Genomic DNA, 21,159 nt, shown 5'->3' on the forward strand with positions numbered 1-21,159 from the left:
TTCAACATACACAAATCAATAAATGTAGTCCATTGTATAAACAGAACCAATCACAAAAACCACATTATTATCTCAATAGATGCAGAAAAAGCCTTTGATAAAATTCAACACCCCTTCATGCTAGAAACTCCACAAGCTCTAGGTATTGATGGAATGTATCTCAAAATAATAAAAGCTATTTATGACAAACCCACAGCCAATATCTTACTGAATGGGCAAAAACTGCAAGCATTCCCTTTGAAAACTAGCACAAGACAAGGATGCCCTCTCTCACCACTCCTATTCAACATAGTATTGGAATTTCTGGCCAGGGCAATCAGGCAAGAGAAAGAAATAAAGGGTATTCAAATAGAAAGAGAGGAAGTCAAATTGTCTCTGTTTGCAGATGACACGATTGTATATTTAGAAAACCCCATTGTCTCAGCCCAAAATCTCCTTAAGCTGATAAACAACTTCAGCAAAGTCTCAGGATACAAAATCAATGTGCAAAAATCACAAGCATTCCTATACACCAATAACAGACAAACAGAGAGCCAAATCATGAGTGAACTCCCATTCACAATTACTATTAAGAGAATAAAGTACCTAGGAATCCAGCTTACAAGGGATGTGAAGGACCTCTTCGAGGAGAACTACAAACACTTCTCAAGGAAATAAGAGAGGACACAAGAAATGGAAAAACATTCCATGCTCATGGATAAGAATCAATATCGTGAAAATGGTCATACTGCCCAAAGTAATGTATAGATTCAATGCTGTCCCCATCAAACTACCACTGACTTTCTTCACAGAATTGGAAAAAACTACTTTAAATATCATGTGGAACCAAAAAAGAGCCCGCATAGCCAAGACAATCCTGGGCAAAACAAAGCTGGAGGCATCACACTACCTGACTTCAAACTATACTACCCGGCTACAGTAACGAAAACAGCATGGTACTGGTATCTAAATAGATATATAGACCAATGGAACAGAACAGAGGCCTCAGAAATAACACCACACATCTACAACCATCTGATCTTTGACAAACCTGACACAAACAAGAAATGGGGAAAACATTCCCTGTTTAATAAATGTTGTTGGGAAAACTGGCTAGCCATATGTAGAAAGCTGAAACTGGATCCGTTCCTTACACCTTATACAAAAATTAATTCAAGATGGATTAAAGACTTAAATGTTAGACCTGAAACCATAAAAACCCTAGAAGAAAACCTAGGCAATACCATTCAGGACATAGACGTGGGCAAGGACTTCATGTCTAAAACACCAAAAGCAATGGCAACAAAAGCCAAAATTGACAAATGGGATCTAATTAAACTAAAGAGCTTCTGCACAGCAAAAGAAACGACCATCAGAGTGAATAGGCAACCTACAGAATGGGAGAAAATTTTTGCAATCTATCCATCTAACAAAGGGCTAATATCCAGAATCTACAAAGAACTTAAACAAATTTACAAGAAAAAAACAACCGCATCAAAAAGTGGGCAAAGGATATGAACAGACACTTCTCAAAAGAAGACATTTATGCAGCCAACAGACATATGAAAAAATGCTCATCATCACTGGTCATTAGAGAAATGCAAATCAAAACCACAATGAGATACCATCTCACGCCAGTTAGAATGGTGGTCATTAAAAAGTCAGGAAACAACAGGTGCTGGAGAGGATGTGGATAAATAGGAACACTTTTACACTGTTGGTGGGAGTGTAAATTAGTTCAACCATTGTGGAAGACAATGTGGCAATTCCTCAAGGATCTAGAACTAGAAATACCATTTCTAGCCATCCCATTACTGGGTATATACCCAAAGGATTATAAATCATGCTGCTATAAAGACACATGCACACGTATGTTTATTGCAGCACTATTTACAATAGCAAAGACTTGGAACCAACCCAAATGTCCATCAATAATAGACCGGATAAAGAAAAGGTGGCACATATGCACCGTGAAATACTATGCAGCCCTAAAAAAGGATGAGTTCCTCTCCTTTGCAGGGACATGGATGAAGCTGAAAACCATCATTCTCAGCAAACTATCACAAGAACAGAAAACCAAACACCGCATATTCTCACTCATAGGTGGGAGCTGAACAATAAGAACACATGGACATAGGAAGGGCAGCATCACACACCGGGGCCTGTTGGTGGGGTGGGAGTCTAGGGGAGAATAGCATTAGAAGAAATACCTAATGTAGGTGACGGGTTGATGGAGCAGCACATCACCATGGCATGTGTATACCTATGTAACCTGCACATTCTGCAATGTACCCCAGAACTTAAAGTATAATAATAAAAAGATTTATTGACTATAAGGATGATATTATGCTGTAATATACTGTTCACATATTATGAGATTCTAATGGTTAAAATTGTTTAGTCATTTGAAAATATCTGCAGTGGTAAATTGTTAAGTATGGAATTTCATTACCCCAAAATAAGTATACACACAAAAGTTAAAGAATATTTTTCATCAGCGCAACGATTTTCAATCAGGAGCCTTTGCACATAATGAAGTATTTAGGCTGTGGAATCTAGCCAACCTGGCTTTCACTCTTCTACTTAGTAGCTACATAACCTCAGACAGGCTACTTAGGTACTCTATTTTTCTTTGTCTGTCAGAGGGATATATAATAATACCTACTTCTTAGGAGCTGCTGTAAAGATTTACCAAGATAGTAGTAGTAGCAGAAAACACTTCTCTAGTCGTTACCGTGTACCAGACACTGATCTAAGCACAATACATTTAAAAATCATTATATCTTCACAACCACTGTATGCAGTGGGTACTGTTGTGTCTGGCATTAAATATTAGCAAATAATACCAACAACTACCACCATCAAGAAGTCAACATGTCCTTAACTACATTCTGATGACAATAAGAATGCATTGAAAATGTTACCATCTTTTATTGAAGTTTAAATTCATATTATCTATCTTAAGTCATGTTTAAAGATTTTTAAAACTGTTTACTATATTTTTTACCATTGCTTTCTTGATATTTTAATTAAAATAAGAATCAAGATGTGATGATCACCTATGATTGTTATCTTCAGATAAACTATAATATATTTTCAGCCACAGGTTGAACAGTTCAGGGGTATAGAGATCATTGGACAGAACATTTAGATAACTGAAGCCCTCATTGGCTACTAGAATTTATCAAGGGCCTGCGTTACTCTGTATGCTTTTGGTGGTGGGCCATTTTTTAAATGAGCTGTGTAGATCCACAAACAAAATGATAGATTCAGAAATACAAGTAAGCTTGACTATTAATTTAAGTTTCAGTCATTAATATCAGTAGTTTTCACTGGTTTTTTTCTCTCAGCTAAGTGACAGAAGCAAAAGACAGTAAAAATCTTGGAAAATAGTTATTGGTCTTTTTTTCCATCTCAGCAGATAAAATACATTGATTTTTTGGATTTTTCCCATTTTATGACACATATCAAACATGCTCTGGGAAAATTCACAAGATAGTTATAAAATACATACAATCTCTGTGTTTTAGATTTATGACATAATCTATCTTACAATGGCAGCTTATACAGGGGACAGGAAGGAGTTTTGCTAGAGTCCCAGAAAGTGATAGGCAGTCTTTAAGAGTGCTTTGAGCTATGGTTGACTCGGGCAGAATAGAACACCCAGTATCTCTGGTTAAAAAGAACTCAGTAAAAAAATATGAACCATGCAAGCAAGCATTTGAACCAGAATGCATATATGTCTTAAAGCCTAATTTGGGGGAAGTTTTCAAGCCCAAAATACTCTAGATATAAATGTGTTAAATGTGCAATCCAAGGTCAACCAGAGAACCTACAGCTAACAAAATTGATAATATAATGCTAAGCTGCAATATTGCATCATTAAAAGGTAAGAGTAAGAATGGCACCAGCATAAAACCATGGCCAACTCAAGATACCAAACATGTCCGGAAGCCTCCCTTCGCAAAACAGCAGGAATGTCAGCTATCTAGGCATGCAGTTTCACTGGTCAAGCATATTTGAGAGCCTTGCAGTGAACCAGACCTTACATGATAGCCAGATCTTAGTGGAGTGTAGAATTGATTAATCCTCAGCAAATACTTACCATGTTCTAATTTTAGCTTGTCATATATAAATGCCAACTTAAAATGACTTTAACAAGTAGGTTGCTAATAAGTACTGAAAGTAAAAATGAAAGTTAATAGCATTGTGCATCATTTGCCAGTAAGCATCTCCATTCCGCGCGTGTGTGTGTGTGTGTGTGTGCGCGTGTGTGTGTGTGTATTTGCCTGTTACTATGAGTTAAAGGCCCATCAGGAAACTCTTAACAGTCAGGAAGCTTAAGCTTATAGTCAGCTGTGAAACAGCCTTTTAAAATCATTCCCCTTACCCACACACAGACTTCACTCTGCTTATAGTGCGGCTGCTAATAGTGTGGCTGTTTTGCCATCTTGACACGTATTTTCTCATTACTATATTAAAGTGACCTTTGTCTTTATTATATTGATATACTGAATAGACCTCCTCAGATAATATTTATGGAAACATAAAACCATTCTGGAAGGCAGTTTAACAGTATCTACTTCATAAGTCTTCCCTTTTACTCAAAAGTTTCACCCCTACTAATCTGATAAGTATATTTAAGGAATGGCCAAAATTATACATATTTACAAGAAAAATTATGGCATTGTTGCTAGTGCTTAACACAGGCAAAAAAATTATCAATAGACATAGGTTGAAGTATATCTGTACAATAGAATGCTGTGTAGCTATCCGGAGGGAGATAAGAAAGCTTTATGTATATAGATGCCCCTCGACTTATGAATTATGATGGTGTTATGTCCTGATAAATTCATCTTAAGTTGAAAATACTGTGAAATCGAAAATGCATTTAATATACTTAACCTATCAAACATCATAGCTGAGCTTAGCCTGCCTTAAATATGCCTGGAACACTTAGCTTACAGTTGGGCATATCATAACATGAGCCTATGTTTTAATATGATGTTGAATATCGCTTGTCATTTATTGAATACTGTACTGAGGGTGAAAAACAGAATGGTGTTGCACCATCATAAAGTCAAAACATTGTAAATCAAGCCATAATTAGCCAGGGACCGTCTGTACTGACATAGAAAGGCTTCCAAGACATGTTATAAAGTGGCAAAATATAAGTGGCAAAGCAGTATGATGTGATCATGTGTATTTTGAATTATATATACACACATTTGTATATAGGTGATGCTGGATTTATATTAAATGTAAGATAAGGTGAGGTTTGTGTTACAACTAAGTAAGAAAAGGTATATAAAATGAGTTACATCATGCCTACTTAGTGCATTGAAATAATTAATAAAATTTGCCATTATTTTTACCTTTATGGAGTGGATTGAGGAAGGAAAAATAGGGCTGCCTTTACTTACTTTACATGTTTTGCATTGGCTGATTTTACATGCATTACTTTTATAATAAAATAAGAGAGAAAACCATTTACTCTTGGGAAAAGATCTGGAAAAGCATATTCACACTAAAATATTAATGGCATAACAAAACTTGACGTTTTCCTTCTGACACAAGATATTGAAGAACTCCTAATATGTGAGCACAGTGGTGACCTCTGGTACTCTTTTGGACAAGGAGTCTTCCTAAAGTCTATAAAAGCAGTTTTGGAGTTTTGGTTATTTGTTTTCACCTTTAAATATCTACCCATATTTTCAATTGTATTTCTTCCTTTGTGTTCTCAGGAGTGTGTGTGTGTGTGTGTGTGTGTTGTGTGTGTGTGGAGAGAGGGATATGTATGCATATTATTTAAGCATTTAGGTGATTATTTTTCAAAATTGTTGGAACATTTAAGGAAGCAATGGAAAGAATAACTGATAGTAATTACTGCCTAGTTATCTAAATAAAGTGAAGCTTCTTTTTCTCCCTTCTTCCAAATCTTTTCTTAGCAAATAAGAATCACCCTGAAAGTAGTTTAAAAGAGATATTCTAGTGACCATACCCAATGAAGTACTAAATATTCATCCTGTTAGAGTGATTATTACAAGGACTCTAAAGGAAAACATTGATTATACTAGATATTTATTTTATAGAATTTTATTCTCAGCTTATACTCCTGATTCTATGAACTATAGAACTCACTCAGAATAATAAAATGCTGATGTTATATTTTATTGAAATTCAGGTGCTCATTTGAAAACTTCCAAATGTCAGTTATTCAGAATGACAAACTTAATTACATAGAAATTGACTAAATTGGTAGATTCTTTCTAAAGTCAGTGTGGGATTAATAATGTAATACATGGGTCTATTGACAACTTAAAAATACTTGTGGTAAACTTGATGATGTAATGCTATTTTGTTAGGAAAGATGGCCTCTTTTCTTAAGTTGCAATCCTTTAAGGATTCAAAGCCCTAATTGTACATAAGCAATATCTTATGCTGTAGGCTCATTATCATTGGAGGGGAGGTTTAATATAGAGTTTAAGAGCACAAAATATGGAATCAGACCGTTGGTGTTAAAATCCTGGGTCTGCCACTTCCTAGCTGTGATCTTAGACAAGTTACTCTCTCTCTGCCTTGATTTTCTTACGTATAAAGCAAGGATATAAGTAGTAAGTGGTAGAACTCTTATTTCATAAAGCTATTATAAGATTGTTGTAAGAATTTAATGGGTTAGTATTTATAAAGCAGGTCTATATATAGTAAGTGTTCAATAAGGGTAGCTACTATTTGTCATTTTGATCATGTAATATCTAGTGTTACATATGTGTGTTGTCAAATCAGTTGTTTACATATTATTTAAAAGAAAACATTATTGAATTACAATCTGTTTTAAGCATCTTTTTTACTTTTATTTTTCTGAGATGTAAAAACTGATTTTTTTACTAGTTGGTTTTGATTATTTGTTTCTTGTTTGTATTACAGTTACAAATTATAATACTGTGGTAGAAACAAATTCAGATTCAGATGATGAAGACAAACTCCATATTGTGGAAGAAGAAAGTGTCACAGATGCAGCTGATTGTGAAGGTGTACCAGAGGATGACCTGCCAACAGACCAGACAGTGTTACCAGGGAGGAGCAGTGAAAGAGAAGGGAATGCTAAGAACTGCTGGGAGGATGACAGTAAGTCTGATTTTTTTTTGGTAATATTGTATTCTCATGATTCGTTTTTTAAAATATATATTAACTGAAAAGATAAATTGGATGAAAAGTTTGAAATCAATAGTAAATTTGGCTATCAAATATTAGGTGTCCTACTTACTAAAAAGTAGATTATGAAGCAGAATAAGAAAGTTATTTTGACCATATTTACAATGCATATAATGTATTGAAATTTAGTAGAATTTATTAACCAGGATCAAGCTTTCCAAATATTGTTGATATAATTGAACCTACCTTTAATTTTTTATTGTAACCCCAAATGAATACTCTACTTAGAAACCAATAAATATTATATAGATATAGTGAAATTATAATTCAATATGCAAAAATCCCAAACACATATAAATCATGGAGGTATTTTTAGTGCTTGTAAACCTCTCTATACATACATCAGAATCCTTTAAGTAAGGTGGTTTTTTCACTTTAAATTTTTACTTTTACTCAAAGTATGGGTGAGTGGAAGGAGCGGTGAAAGTAAGGAGACCCTCTACTTGCTGCACTGTCAGTGAGTAAACACTGAAAGTTTAATCTTCTTCCTCATCTGTCAAATGGAGAAATTGGACCTAGTCTTTTATTCTAGCTCTAAAATTTCTTCTTTCTACTTTTCCTAATAAACTAATTAAATTATTTAGCCTGTCTTGCCAGGTTAAGCACCAATGATATAAAAATAGGATATGGAAGTGGCATAGTGTTAATTAGATTGGGGATCAGGAACAAGGGCATCAGAAAAGGTAAACAAGTGCATGCAATAAATCAAATCCAAGACCAGTCAAAGGAGAAGCTTCCCAGCAAGAGTTCAAGTTCAAAGAGGTCGTCTAGACAAGATATCAAAACTAAAATCTGGAAAAGTGGCTCAGGCATGCAGGTCAGGATATTATCTGGATAATGAAATATGGAAGTGTAGATAAAAGCTCAGATAATAGGCACAGATTGGCAGAAGTTAAGATTTCTACAATATGACAAATCTAATGGTTAACAAGGGACTTTTGAAATAATGTAATCAGCCCTCTCATTTTATAGTGTTGTTCATTCGTCCGTTCAGCAACCTCTGTAGAAATTGGTTGCAACTGTGGATAAGACTCTCTGCATGAATGATGTTTATATGGCTTAATGGAGAAGAGAGATAAATAAGTCACAAATACATTATAGTTTTATTTAGGTATACATTATGTGGCAGCATCAAGGAGGAGCATCCGAATTAGAGAAGGAAGGAGAAGTCCTAGAAGAGTTCTGAGTGAAACAGAGTTGGTCTTTAGTTCTTAAGGACCGATGGAGGTTAATTAGACAAAGTAGAGTGAATAGAAGGTTTTCAGGCAAAAGAGGCAACATACATGAAGCCACAGAGGCTTGAGCAAAGTGTTCACAGAAAATGAGATCAGAGAAGTAAACAAGGGAAAAAATATGAAGTGATTTGTGTACTGTGTCAAGGAATTTGAACCTTATCATGGAAGCTATGAGAAGAACATCATTAAAGTAATTTACAAATAAGTCTGGTGTAATATGGAAAAAGAATTTTAGAGGGAGGGAGGCTGAGGTAGTGTCTTCACTGAGGAGGCTATAATAATCAGGCAGTGTTAATGGTTTTTGAGTTAAAGTAGTTGCCCATGGGATGGGAATAGAAGGGAGATAATTGAAAGACAGAAAGGAGATAGAATATATAAGAATTGGAAAGGGCTGTTTTTAGATACAGTCCCAGGTTTCTAGAAAGTGAGACTCAGTGAAGTTGACTTGCTCACTTATGACAGCTGGTTAATTGTAGAGCTATGAACCTGTTAATGTTAATGCTAAGCTCAAACGTTTTTGGAGCAAGGGTTTCTTATGTATTTCTTATCTGTGGCCTGAATTATGTAGTTGATCCAGAGTCTTAATAGGTAATCAAGAAGGAAATGATCTGTCTGGGGAAAAAAGGGGGCAATAAGAAGAATAAGGTAGATGAAGGGAGAAAGGAAGGTGAAAAAATCAGTGAACAGGTTCTGCTTCTGAGAATGTGTTGGGTTCGATTATTTGAACTAACCCTTTTTACTGAAAACAGCTAATGGTGCTAGATTAAAAACAAAAACAAAAAACTTCTTAGCACTTCTAAAGAGCTAAGTAAGACATTACCTTGTCAAAATCTAAGTGAAAAAAGGAACCCATAGAAGTAAACAGAGCAGATCATAGAAGACACTTTGGTCCTGAATACGTTTGCCTAGCCAGGGAAATGTAAGGTGATTTTCAGGCTTCTGAGAGGAAACAAAGCCCAAGACCACTAAAGATAGTTTAATAGCAGTATGGATTATGTCTCGACTGTGAGGATGAAGTAAAAGCAAACCATTTACCATCTCTACCATCCTTGAGAGTGAGCAAGCAAAGTTTCCCTGGTTAGGTATTCAGGGAATGGAGGATTGTCTTTGAGAAGTAGTAACCACAAGCTGTCTCGCACTGATTTGAAGTCCAAGTTTACATTGCTGTGTAGCCTGAAAAATCTCAAGCCATATTTGAGTTTAAAGTGGAACTGCTACAAATATCTATTGGCACCAGGCAGAAGTAAACACAAGTCTTTTGGAGAAATACACCTTCATCCTAGTACTTTAGAAGTCTCCCAAATAATTTAGCAAGAAGGTAGAAACATGAGTGAGAATTACCAGAAACAAAAAGAAGCAGAAACTGACCCATAAAGGCTAATTGCTAGAGTTATGTCATACAGATTTATAAAATGACTACTGTCTTGTTTAAAGAAAAATCAGATGGTTATCTGCTATGATATGATAAAATATAACCGGTGTGTTTTAAGAATAATCTAATAGAACTAAAAATAAAAAATTGAATAGTAAGAATTTGAAATTCAGAGGATACATTTAACAGCAAATTAAACAGGGTTAAAGAAAAATTAATAATTTGGAAGACAGAGAAAAATTACACTAAATGGAACTCAGAGAGACACATAGAAAAAATATGAAAAACAGGCACCTGTAGTCCCAGCTACTCGGGAGGCTGAGGCAGGAGAATGGCGTGAACTCGGGAGGTGGAGCTTGCAGTGAGCCGAGATGGCGCCACTGCATTCCAGCCTGGGCGACAGAGCAAGACTCTGTCTCAAAAAAAAAAAAGAAAAAAGAAAAGATATGAAAAACAGGTTAAGATACATGAAGATTCAATACATCTTATGCCAGGAGAAGACACTAGGGCAGCAGCCATAGTTGAAGAAATAATGGCTGAGGTTTTTATTTATAATCGGTGAAAAACACCATACTACAGATTCAAAAAGCCCAAATGGGCATTCAGATCTGTAAAGATCAAAGAAGTCCAATAGATTGAACATAAAAAGGTCTTCACCAAGGCACATTACAATCAAATTATGAAAAGTCAACGACAATTTTGAAAGCAGCAAAAGCAAAGTTGCAAACTCCATAAGACTGTAGGCAGATTTCTGTGCAGAAACCTGTCAAGCAAGGAGAAAGTGGGATGATATATTCAAACTGCCAAAAGAAAAACACTGCTGACCAAGCATACTATACCCAGCAAAGTTATACTTCAGAAATGAAGAAGAAATACTTTCCCAAAAACAAAAGCTGAGGGATTTTGTCACTGTTAAACCTGCTTCGTAAGAAAAGCTGAAGGCAGTTTTTCAAGTTGAAACAAAAGAACGCTAATTAGCAACATGAAAACATGAAAGAATAAACCTCACTAGTAAAGAAGTTCAAAACTATAAATACTATTCTATATAGTGAGAAAGAATGAATAAGACCTACTATTTGGTAGCACAATAGGGTGACTGCAGTCGATAATAACTTAATTTTGCATTTTAAAATAAAAGAGTATAATTGGATTGTTTGTAACTCAAAGGATAAATACCTGAGGGGATAGTTAAAAAAGAAATAAATTCAGAATGCTGTGATACTATAATGATGTTGTGTAAATGTCTTGTAACTAATATAAAAATAAAAAACAAGGTATTAGAATATAGCTACAATAATTTTTAATAGATATACAATATACAAGTATGTAAATTGTGGTATAAATTAACACAGAATGTGGGAGGGGAGAGGTAAAAGTGTAATTTTTATATGTGATGGAAATTAAGTTCTTATCAGTTTAAAATAGATTGTTATGACTATAAAATGGTTTTTGTAAGCCTTTTGGATAATTAAAAGAAAAAAACTGTGTTAGATACAAAAAGATAAATCAAACCATGCCATTGCAAAATATATATATATATAAATATATATATATATATAAAAAATATCAATGGAAGCAGCAGAAGAAACAAAGGCACTTAAAACTTTTCAGAAAACAATAAAATGGCAGTAGTTATTACTTATCAATAATTACTTTAAATGCAAATGGATTAAACTCAATAATCAAAATACATTGTTACTATGCATATTTTTAATACAGAGATAGGGCCTTGCTCTGTCACCAGGGTAGAGTGCAGTGATGCAGTCACAGCCCACTGTAACTTCAGCCTCCTGGGCTCAAGCAGTCTTCTTGCTTTAGTCTCCTGAGTAGCTAGGACTACATGCATATGCCACCACATGTGGCTAATTTAAAAAAAAAAAAAAAACTTTTATGGAAAGATGGGGTCTTGCTATGTTGCTCAGGCTTTAAATGCATTTTTTAAAACTGACCCAACTACAAGCTGCCTACATGAGACTTACTTTACCTTTAAAGATACAGATAAGATGAAAGAGGAAGGTTGGAAAAATATGTTCCATGTAAGTGGAACCAAAAGAGAGCAGTGGTGGCCATATTTATACCAGGCAAAATAAATTTTAAGTAAAAAATTGTCACAAGAGGCAATAAAGGTCATTGTATAATGATAAAGAGGTCAGTTTATCAAGATGATACAATTCTAAATATATTTGCCACCAATTTTGGAGCACATAAATACGTAAAGAAAATATTAATATAACTGAAGGGAGAAATAGATAGCAGTACAGTAATCATAGGGGTCTTCAGTGCTTTCAATAATGGAGAAATCATCTAGACAGAAAATCAATAAAGAAACAGTGGATTTGAACAACACTAGACAAAATGGACCTGATATACATATACAGAACATTCTATTCAACAGTAGCAGAATACACACATTCTTCTCACTCAAACATGTAACATTCTCCAGGACAGATCATTTGTTAGGCCACAAAATAAGTTTTAACAAATTTAAGATTAAAATTATATCAGGTATCTTTTCTGTCAACAATGGCATGAAACCATAAATCCATAACAGGAGGAAAATTGGAAAATTCACAAATATGTGGAAATTAATCAACACACTCCTGAACAACCAAAGGTCAAAGAAGAAATGAAAGGGGAAGTAAAAAATATCTTGAAACAAACAAAAATGGAAACATAACATACCAAAACATGGAATGCAGCAAAAGCAGTTCTAAAAGAGAATTTTATAGCAATAAATGCCTACATTAAGAATAGGGAATGATCTTAAATAAACAACTTAATATTGCACCTCATGGAACTAGAAAAATAAGAACAAAGTAAAACCAAAGTTAGAAGAAGGAATGAAATAATAAAGATTAGAGCACAGGTAAATGAAATAAAGAGTAGAAAAACAATACAAAAGATCAACAAAACTGAGTTAGTTTTTTGAGAAGATAAAATCAACAAACATTTAGCTAGAATTAAAAAAAGGAGGGAATATCCAAATAGAATAATAAATGAAAAATGAGGAGAGGGATTAAAGATGGCCAACTAGATGGATCTGGGATGCACCTCTTCCACAGAGAGGAAGCAAAATATTGAGTAAACGTTCACACTTTGAACAGATCTTTTGAGAGAAAACACTGAAATTTAATATATAGGCCATGACAGACATGATTGAAGAAGTAGGAAGCAACGCTGCTGGCTCAGTATTGCCAGGCACCTTGGGACCAGAATGGACCCAAGGAAGGTGTGAGTGAAGAAACCCGGAAACACCACTTTCCCACTGTCGACCTCTGAAATTCTAGAGAAGTTCCCACACCCCTGAATACGTTTGGACTGGTAGGAGAAGCTGCCTGGAGACCATACAGAGGCACTACTTGAAGCCACAAGGAGCCCAAAAGGCTTCAGTGTGCTAGGCAGCTGCAGCAAAACATGACTCTGGGCGCCCATCCCCCAGTGCCCTGCATCCAAGCGGCTACATCTGCTGTCTGCCACACCAGAATAGAGTGGGGCCCATGCATGCTCACATGCCCAATTCAGAATCCACCACCATTCCTGCAGGACTGAGGTGAATCTAAACCACACACGACCATGCCTGCCAGTCCCTCCTAAGATTGCCTGCCTGGCCATTGCTGTGGAGTGGGACCCAGAGCATAGCCTCCATTGCCTCACCTAAGTGGTTTATTGGCTACCTGGGAACACTTCACTCCTCCTATCACTGCCAGTGGTTGATCCTAAGGAGCCAGAGGACAAATCCACTGGCCTGGTCTCAGTTTGCCAGGACTCAAGCATACCACCCAGGAATATGGGGATGAGATCTGTGGCCTGATCTCAAGCAGGGGAGGAGCCCCCACTGTCAGAACACAGAGAAGAGTGTGGTGCGGGTTTTTCAGGTGGTACAGAAGCTGGGCACCCCTCCCTTCATGAGAATAGACTAGGAAGGGTGTCGCCTCATAGCCTTGGTTTCTGCTGCAGGGAGTCTTGTATTCTGGAATGCCTGGGATGGCATGGCAGTCTGGGCACAGGTGGTTTGGGATTTGCATAACTAATTGGGCCGGCTGCCAGGGTGGACACTGGAGGGAGACCCACCAGTCAGGGGTGTAGAAGCTGGGTGGGCCTCATGGCCGTCTGCTGGAATGAAAACCCGGGGCCAACCCTCTTACCGTGAACCAGCTCTTGTGGCACAGAAGAGGTGCCTCCACCCTTCCCTAGAGTGTTGTTCCAGCTGCCTGAGAACTGCCCCTACAGCCCTACCAAGGTCACATCTGCCTCAGAGAGCCTGATCACGGGCTCACCAGACCCAGTCCCACCCAGCTTTGCCCCCTCTAGCCCCAGCCTTGGGAGCAGAGCATGGGATGGGACCACTGAGAGCTCCACACCCCCCACCCATCACCAGGGACACTCTTGTATTTCTTATCAACAAAGGCCAAGTAAAAATCCCACTGTCATCACTGCAGCTGCCTCTCACCTGCCAGCATCACCTACTGGCCAGGAGGTCAAACTGCATGGCCTGTGGCAACAACTGTTGATATCATTGCACAGCCCTCAGACAGCTCTTACCTGCAGGCATCACCTACTGGCCTGTAGGATGAACTGCACAACCCAATATAATTCCTGCTGACAAGTACACAGCGTTAAGGAATGAGGTAAGTTTCTCCCAAAAGACCTCCAACTTTGCATCTCTATAGGAGACAGTGAGCCTTACCACATATACAGCATACCACTACTACAAACTACAAACAATTAACATTTGAGAAAACGACTACACTAAGGCTATCTGTAACCAAGGAATTTATGCAGAGCCTTGGCCCCCTAAAAGCACATAGAAGCAAAGCCGAAGGACGCAACCCAACATATGCAAGAGTCACACCCTCAAGGGGCAAAGAAAAATAATCCCACCCAAATTAAGATAAATCCAAAAATAAGAAGTGCCAGCTTCTACACATGAGAAGGAACCAGCACAAGAGCTCCAACACCAGGAAGAAATAGAATGTTGTGACACCCCTAAAGGACCACATTAGCTCTCTAGCAATGAATCCTACTGAAAATGAAAACTTTGAAATGACAGATAAAGAATTTAAGATATGGACTGTAAAGAAGCCTAGTGAGATCCAAGAGAAAGTTGAAAACTAAAGCAACTAGAGAAACAATCTAAGAGATGAAAGACAACATAGATATATTTTTTAAAAAACAAATGGAATATCTGAAGATGATAAATTTGCTGAAGGAACATCAAAACACTGTTGAAAGCCTTAACAATAGACTAGACAAACCAGAAGAAAGATTTCAGAGCTTGAAGACTAGTCTTTCAAATTAACCCAATCAGACAAAAAATAAGTTTTTTAAATAAACAAAGCCTTCAAGAAATATGGGATTATGTAAAGCTATCAAAACTATGACTTAAAGGCATTCTTGATGGAGAAGAGGAAAAAGTAAAAAGCTTGGAAAAATTTTTGAGGGAATAATTTAGGAAAATCTCCCAATCTTCTAGAGATGTAGACATCAAGATACAAGAAATTCAGAGAGCACCTGAAAAATACTGTACAACATTAACATGACCAAGGCATATAGTCGTTAGGCTATTCAAGGTCAATATGAAAGAAAAATCTTAAAGGCAGCTAGAGACAAGTGTCAAATCACCTATGAAGGAAGCTCATCAGCCTAATGGTAAACATCTCAGCAGAAACCTTATAAAACAGAAGAGCTTAGAGGCCTGTTTTTAGCCACCTTGAAAAAATGTCAGCCAAGAATTTTATATCCTGCCAAACTAAGTTTCATAATTGAAGGAGAAATAGTCTTTCCCAGATAAGCACACATAGAGAGAATTCATGACCACTACACCATCTTACAAGAAATGCTCAAAGGAGTTCTGAACATGGCAATGAAAGGATAATACTCACCATCATAAAAGCACAGGTAAGTAGAAACCTCAAAGATCCAATAAAGCAGTTACACAACTGAGACTCCAAGGCACCTAGCTAACAAAACTATGATGGGGGAAAAAAACCACATATTAATATTAACCTTGAACATAAATGGCCTAAATATTCCATTTAAAAAATAAACACTAGCAAATTGGATAAAAGAAGCAGGACTCAGCCATCTGCTGCCTACCAGAGACCCACCTAATGGCAAAAGACAACTACAGACTCAAAGTACAGGGACTGGCAGAAGAAGAGAAATAACAAAGAGCAGAACTAAATGAGATTGAGACCAAAAAAAATGATGAAAAGGATCAACATAATGAAGAATTTGTCCTTTGAATGGATAAACAAAATTGGTAGACCACTAGCTAGTTTAATGAAGAAAAAAGAGAGAAAATTCAAATAAGCACAATCAGAAATGATAAAGGTGACAGTATTGCTGATACAACAGAAATACAAAAGCTTATCAGGGGTTACTATGAGCATCTCTATGTGCACAAACTAGATAACCTAGAAGAAATAACGTAAATTCCTGGAACACACAACTTCCTGAGATTGAATCAGGAAGAAATAGAAATCCTGAACAGACAAATTATGAGTAAGGAAATTGAATCAATAGTAAAAAAAACCTTCCAACAACAAAAAAGCCCAGGACCAGAGAGATTTACAGGACAGTTTTGCCATATCTACAAAGGAGAGCAGGTACCAGTCTTACAGAAACTATTCCAAAATACCAAGGCAGGAAGGATACCTCCCTAACTCTTTCTGTGATACTTGTTATCTCCCTGATGAATATAAATGTAAAAATCCTCAACAAAATAGTAGTAAACCAGATTTATCAGCACATCAAAAACAAAATGTATCACAATCAAGTGTGTTTTATTCCAGGGATGCAAAGATGGTTCAACATTTGCAAGTCAGTAAATGTGATTCACCATATATGCAGAATTAAAAAGAAAAACGATATGATCGTGTCAATCAATAAGTGGAGAAGAGGCTGTTGGTAAAATTCAACATCACTTTATGTTAAAAACCCTCAAAAACTAGGCATTGAAGGAACATACTTAAAAATAATAAGAATCATATATGACAAAGTCACAGCCAACATCATATTGAATGGGGAAACGTTGAAAGCATTCACCCTAAGAACTGGAACAAGACAAGGATGCCTACTCACACCACTTCTATTCAACATAGTACTGGAAGTCCTAGACAGAGCAGTTGGGCAAGAGAAAGAAACAAAAGGCATCCAAATTGGAAAAGAGGAAATCAAGTTATCTCTGGTCACTGATGACACGCCCCCATACCTAGAAAATCCTAAAGACTCCTAGACTTGATAAACAACTTCAGTAAAGTTTTAGGATATAGAATGAATGTACATAAACCAGTAGCATTTCTGTATACTGTTACTGAATCTGAGAACCAAGTCACAAACTCCATCCCGTTTACAGTAGTCACACACAAAAATAAAATAACTAGGAATACATTGATCCAAAGAGGTGAAAGATCTCTACAGGAAGATTACACAAATGGAAAAATATCTCATGCTTATGGATTGGAAGTCTTAATATTGTTAAAAATGACCATAATGCCCAAAGGAATCTGCAGATTCAAAGCAATCCCTAATTACCAATGTTATTCTTCACACAGAATTAGAAAAAACAATCCTGAAGTTCATATGGACCAAAAAAAGAGCCTGAATAGCCAAAGCAATCTTAAGCAAAAAGAACAAAGCCAGAGACATTAGATTACCTGACTTCAGATTATACTACAAGGCTGAACAGCATGATACTGATATCATGATACCATGATAAAGATGGACACATAGATCAGAGGAATAGAACAAATAACTCATAAATAAAGTGACATACCTACAACCAACTGACTTTCAACAGCTTCAACAAAAATAAACAATGGGGAAAGGACATCCTATTCAGTAAGTGGTGCTGGGAAATTGGCCAACCACATGCAGAAAAATGAAACTGGACCTCTGTGTCTCATCATATTCAAAAATTAACTAAAGATGGATTAAAGACCCATAAATGTAAGATGTGAAACTTAAAATCCTGAAAAGAAAACCTAGGAAAAACTATTCTGGACATTGGCATAGGCAAAGAATTTATGACTAAGACCCCAAAAGAAAATAAAACAAGAACAAAAGTACACAGATGGGACATAATTAAACCAAAAAGCCTGTTCACAGCAAAAGAAATAACAAAGCAGACAACCTACAGAATGAGAGAAAACATTTGCAAGTCATACCTCTGACAAAGAACTAATATCCAGAATCTACAATGAACCCAAATAACTCAGCAAGAGAAAAACAACCCCATTAAATATTGGTCAAAGGACATGGACAGACATTTCTTAAAAGAAGACATAAAGTTGCCAACAAACATTTTAAAAATGCTTAATATCACTAATCATCAGAGAAGTGCAAATTGAAGCCACAATGAGATATTATCTTATACCAGTCAGAATGGCTATGATTAAAAGTCAGAAAACAACAGATGTTGGCATGGATGCAGAGAGAAGCGTATTCTTATACACTGTTGGTGGGAATGCAAATTAGTACAACCCCTATGGAAAACAGTTTAGAGATTCCTGAAAGAACTAAAAATGGAATTACCATTCAATTCAGCAGTGCCACTACTGGGCATCTACCCAAAGGAAAAGAAATCATTATATAAGAAAGACACCTTTTTGTATGTTTATTGCAGAACTACTCACAATAGCAGAGTCATGGAATCAACCTAAGTGTATATCAGTGGATAATAGGATAAAGAAAATGTGGTCCATATATACCATGAAATACTATGCGGTCATAAAAACAAATGAAAGTATGTCCTTTGTAGAAACATGGATGGAGCTGGAGGCCATTATACTAAGTGAAATAACTCAGTAACAGAAAAGCAAATACTGCACATTCTCACTTGTCAGTGGGAGCTAAACAGTGGGTACATATAGATGTAAAGATGTAAATATCAGACGTTGGAGACTCCAAAAAGGGGGAAGGTAAAAGGGGAATTCGGATTTTTACAATTACCTGTTGGGTACAGCTTGTTCACTGTTTGGATTATGGGTACATTAGAAGCCCAAACCTCACTATTATGTAATATATCCATGTGATAAACCTGCACATGTGCCCCCCAAATCTAAAATTTTAAAAAAAGATATTTAAAAGGAAAAGGGTGCACTACAACTGATACTAAACAAAGACAGAGGATGATAGGAGACTGTTATGAACAGTTATACACTAACAAATTGGATAATCCTGAAGAAATGGATAAATGAATAGAAACGTACAACCTACCAAGATATACCATGAAGAAACAGAAAATATAACAGACCAAGGAAGGAGATTGAAGCTGTAATCAAAAATCTCCCAACAAAGAAAAGTCAAGATGAGATGGCTTCATTGGTTAATTGTACTAATCATTTAAGGAAGAATTAATGACAAGTGGTCAACTTGTAGAATCAGTTCTTCTCAAATTCTTCTAGAAATTTGAAGGTAAAGGAATACTGCCAAACTCATTCCATAAGACCAGCATTGTTATGATATGAAATTCAAATAAGAACACAAGAAAATTATAGGCCAGCATCTCTGGTGAAGGTAAATGCAAAAATCCTCAACAAGATAATAGCAAATTGAATTCAGTAGGAAATTTAAAATATCATACACCATGATCAACTGGGACTTACTCCTGGGATGCAAGAATGGTTTAACCTATGCAGATAAAAAATGTGACATAACACATTAATATTCTGATATTCACGGATCTGTAACATAATGTCAAAGATCTAAATTATATTGGGAAATATAATATGCTATTGAAATTGTAAGTATGTAGTAAGTACCTTTAAAAAGCTGTTATCTGTGAAGGAAACTCCAAATTAGGATTAAGTTCTTAAAAGAAGAATTATATGGAAAAAGGAGTATTTTATTGTAAATATTAAACTAGGACATGTTTGTTATTAAAAATAAACAAAATTTATACAGTAAGTGCTATTAACTTAAAATACTATCAACTTTATTCTCTGTAGAGAAGAAAGTGTAAGTTGGCAATGTTCCAACATGTCCATATTAATCTTACAAGATCTTGTGGTTCAGCCAAAAACTCTCATGCTTGTGTCAGTTAAACTTTTTAAGTATAACTTTTGAAACACCTGTCTTAAAGGCTTCCTTATGCTTTCAGTTTTTAAAACATATATAAAACTAATCTGATAATGTGAAATGTTGTTTAACATGTTAGCTATTTCTTAATATTTTGCAATTGATGAGTTTTAAAACTGTCCCAAATTAACAGCGATTTAAAAACATTTTTCTCACATGTGGTTTTTAAAGCTCTCTAGAAATTGACGTTTACAAAACTGCCAAGACAATTAAACTTTTTATGTTAAAAATGTTTAAAACTCTGATCATATAGCACATAGTAATAATGCTTTCTTGGGCATAAGTTATAATAAAATACTATAAGTAATACATGTAAAGAATGTATCAGTCACTATCTAAGCCTTGAAACAAATTGTATTCATCCTTCAAGATTCAGTTGAACCTACTCTTTGGAATCATTTTCAACCAGAGGTGGTGTATGATTTAGAAAAGGTTGAGCACATGGCTTCTAGTCTTCGCTGTACTGTCTCTTGAGTTCCACTTGTACATATGTAAAATGAAAGCAATGGGCCAGATGACCCCTGAGTGTTTTATTTTTTAGTTCTACTTATAAGGGAACACTTCCATTTGCAGTAAATATACTGTATGAATATTTAAGTATTTCTGGGTATCTGAGTATTCAGAGGTGGCACTAATGAAGGAGTGTAGGCTTTCCCTGCAATGTTGAACCTTGGTGTACATTCTGTCCTCTTTAAAAAACCAATCAAACAAATTTGCTACCTAGAGTACAGTGTGTATAGGTCTTTTAGTCATTAGCCTTATAATAGGTAGTCATTTAAAATATTTTCCAAAGTTACTTAGGTAATTTCTTGTTTTCCATACCTCATTCATAATAGTTTTATTACTGTTGGTATTGTATTTTTCATTCTCCCTATCTGCTGGATGATTTAAATTATTTATTTTTTGAGGGAATAGGAAACATTGCCATAGTTATATAAATAAGCTGTACAAAAAGGTGTACTCAGGGAAGTGTCACTCCTCCCCCTATGCCTACTACCCTGTTTCCATTCTCTTTCCACTTATTAAATTTGTCATAGAGATTTGGGTTGTTCTGAAACTACTTAAGTGTATACTGGGATATAACAAGTAAATATGTTTAAGATAATAAGACCCAGATTTCTCACTGTAAGATAAAAGGCTAGTGTGTTCAGGGCTGTGGTGTTCAGCTGGAATTGGAGGTATCAGTATGAACTTATGGTTCTGAATATATATAAAAACAGATAAATATGAAAATATAGATGGGGTATGTTAGTGTACATACATGTATTTCCAAGCCCT

General features: G+C 35.8%; 1 protein-coding gene across 10 annotated transcripts in view; it reads left to right on the plus strand.

Annotated features, from left to right (window-relative positions):
* ZEB1 (zinc finger E-box binding homeobox 1) overlaps positions 1–21,159 on the plus strand; it is a 191,824-nt gene that overhangs the window by 122,705 nt on the left and 47,960 nt on the right. For all 10 annotated transcript variants that reach the window (XM_054437233.2, XM_054437234.2, XM_054437239.2 and 7 more), the window contains one exon: positions 6,907–7,107. In XM_054437233.2, coding sequence (XP_054293208.1) covers positions 6,907–7,107 — 201 coding nt within the window. The remainder of the gene's footprint in view (positions 1–6,906; positions 7,108–21,159) is intronic.

Source organism: Pongo pygmaeus, chromosome 8 (genome assembly GCF_028885625.2).
Source record: "Pongo pygmaeus isolate AG05252 chromosome 8, NHGRI_mPonPyg2-v2.0_pri, whole genome shotgun sequence".
Lineage (NCBI taxonomy): Eukaryota > Metazoa > Chordata > Mammalia > Primates > Hominidae > Pongo > Pongo pygmaeus.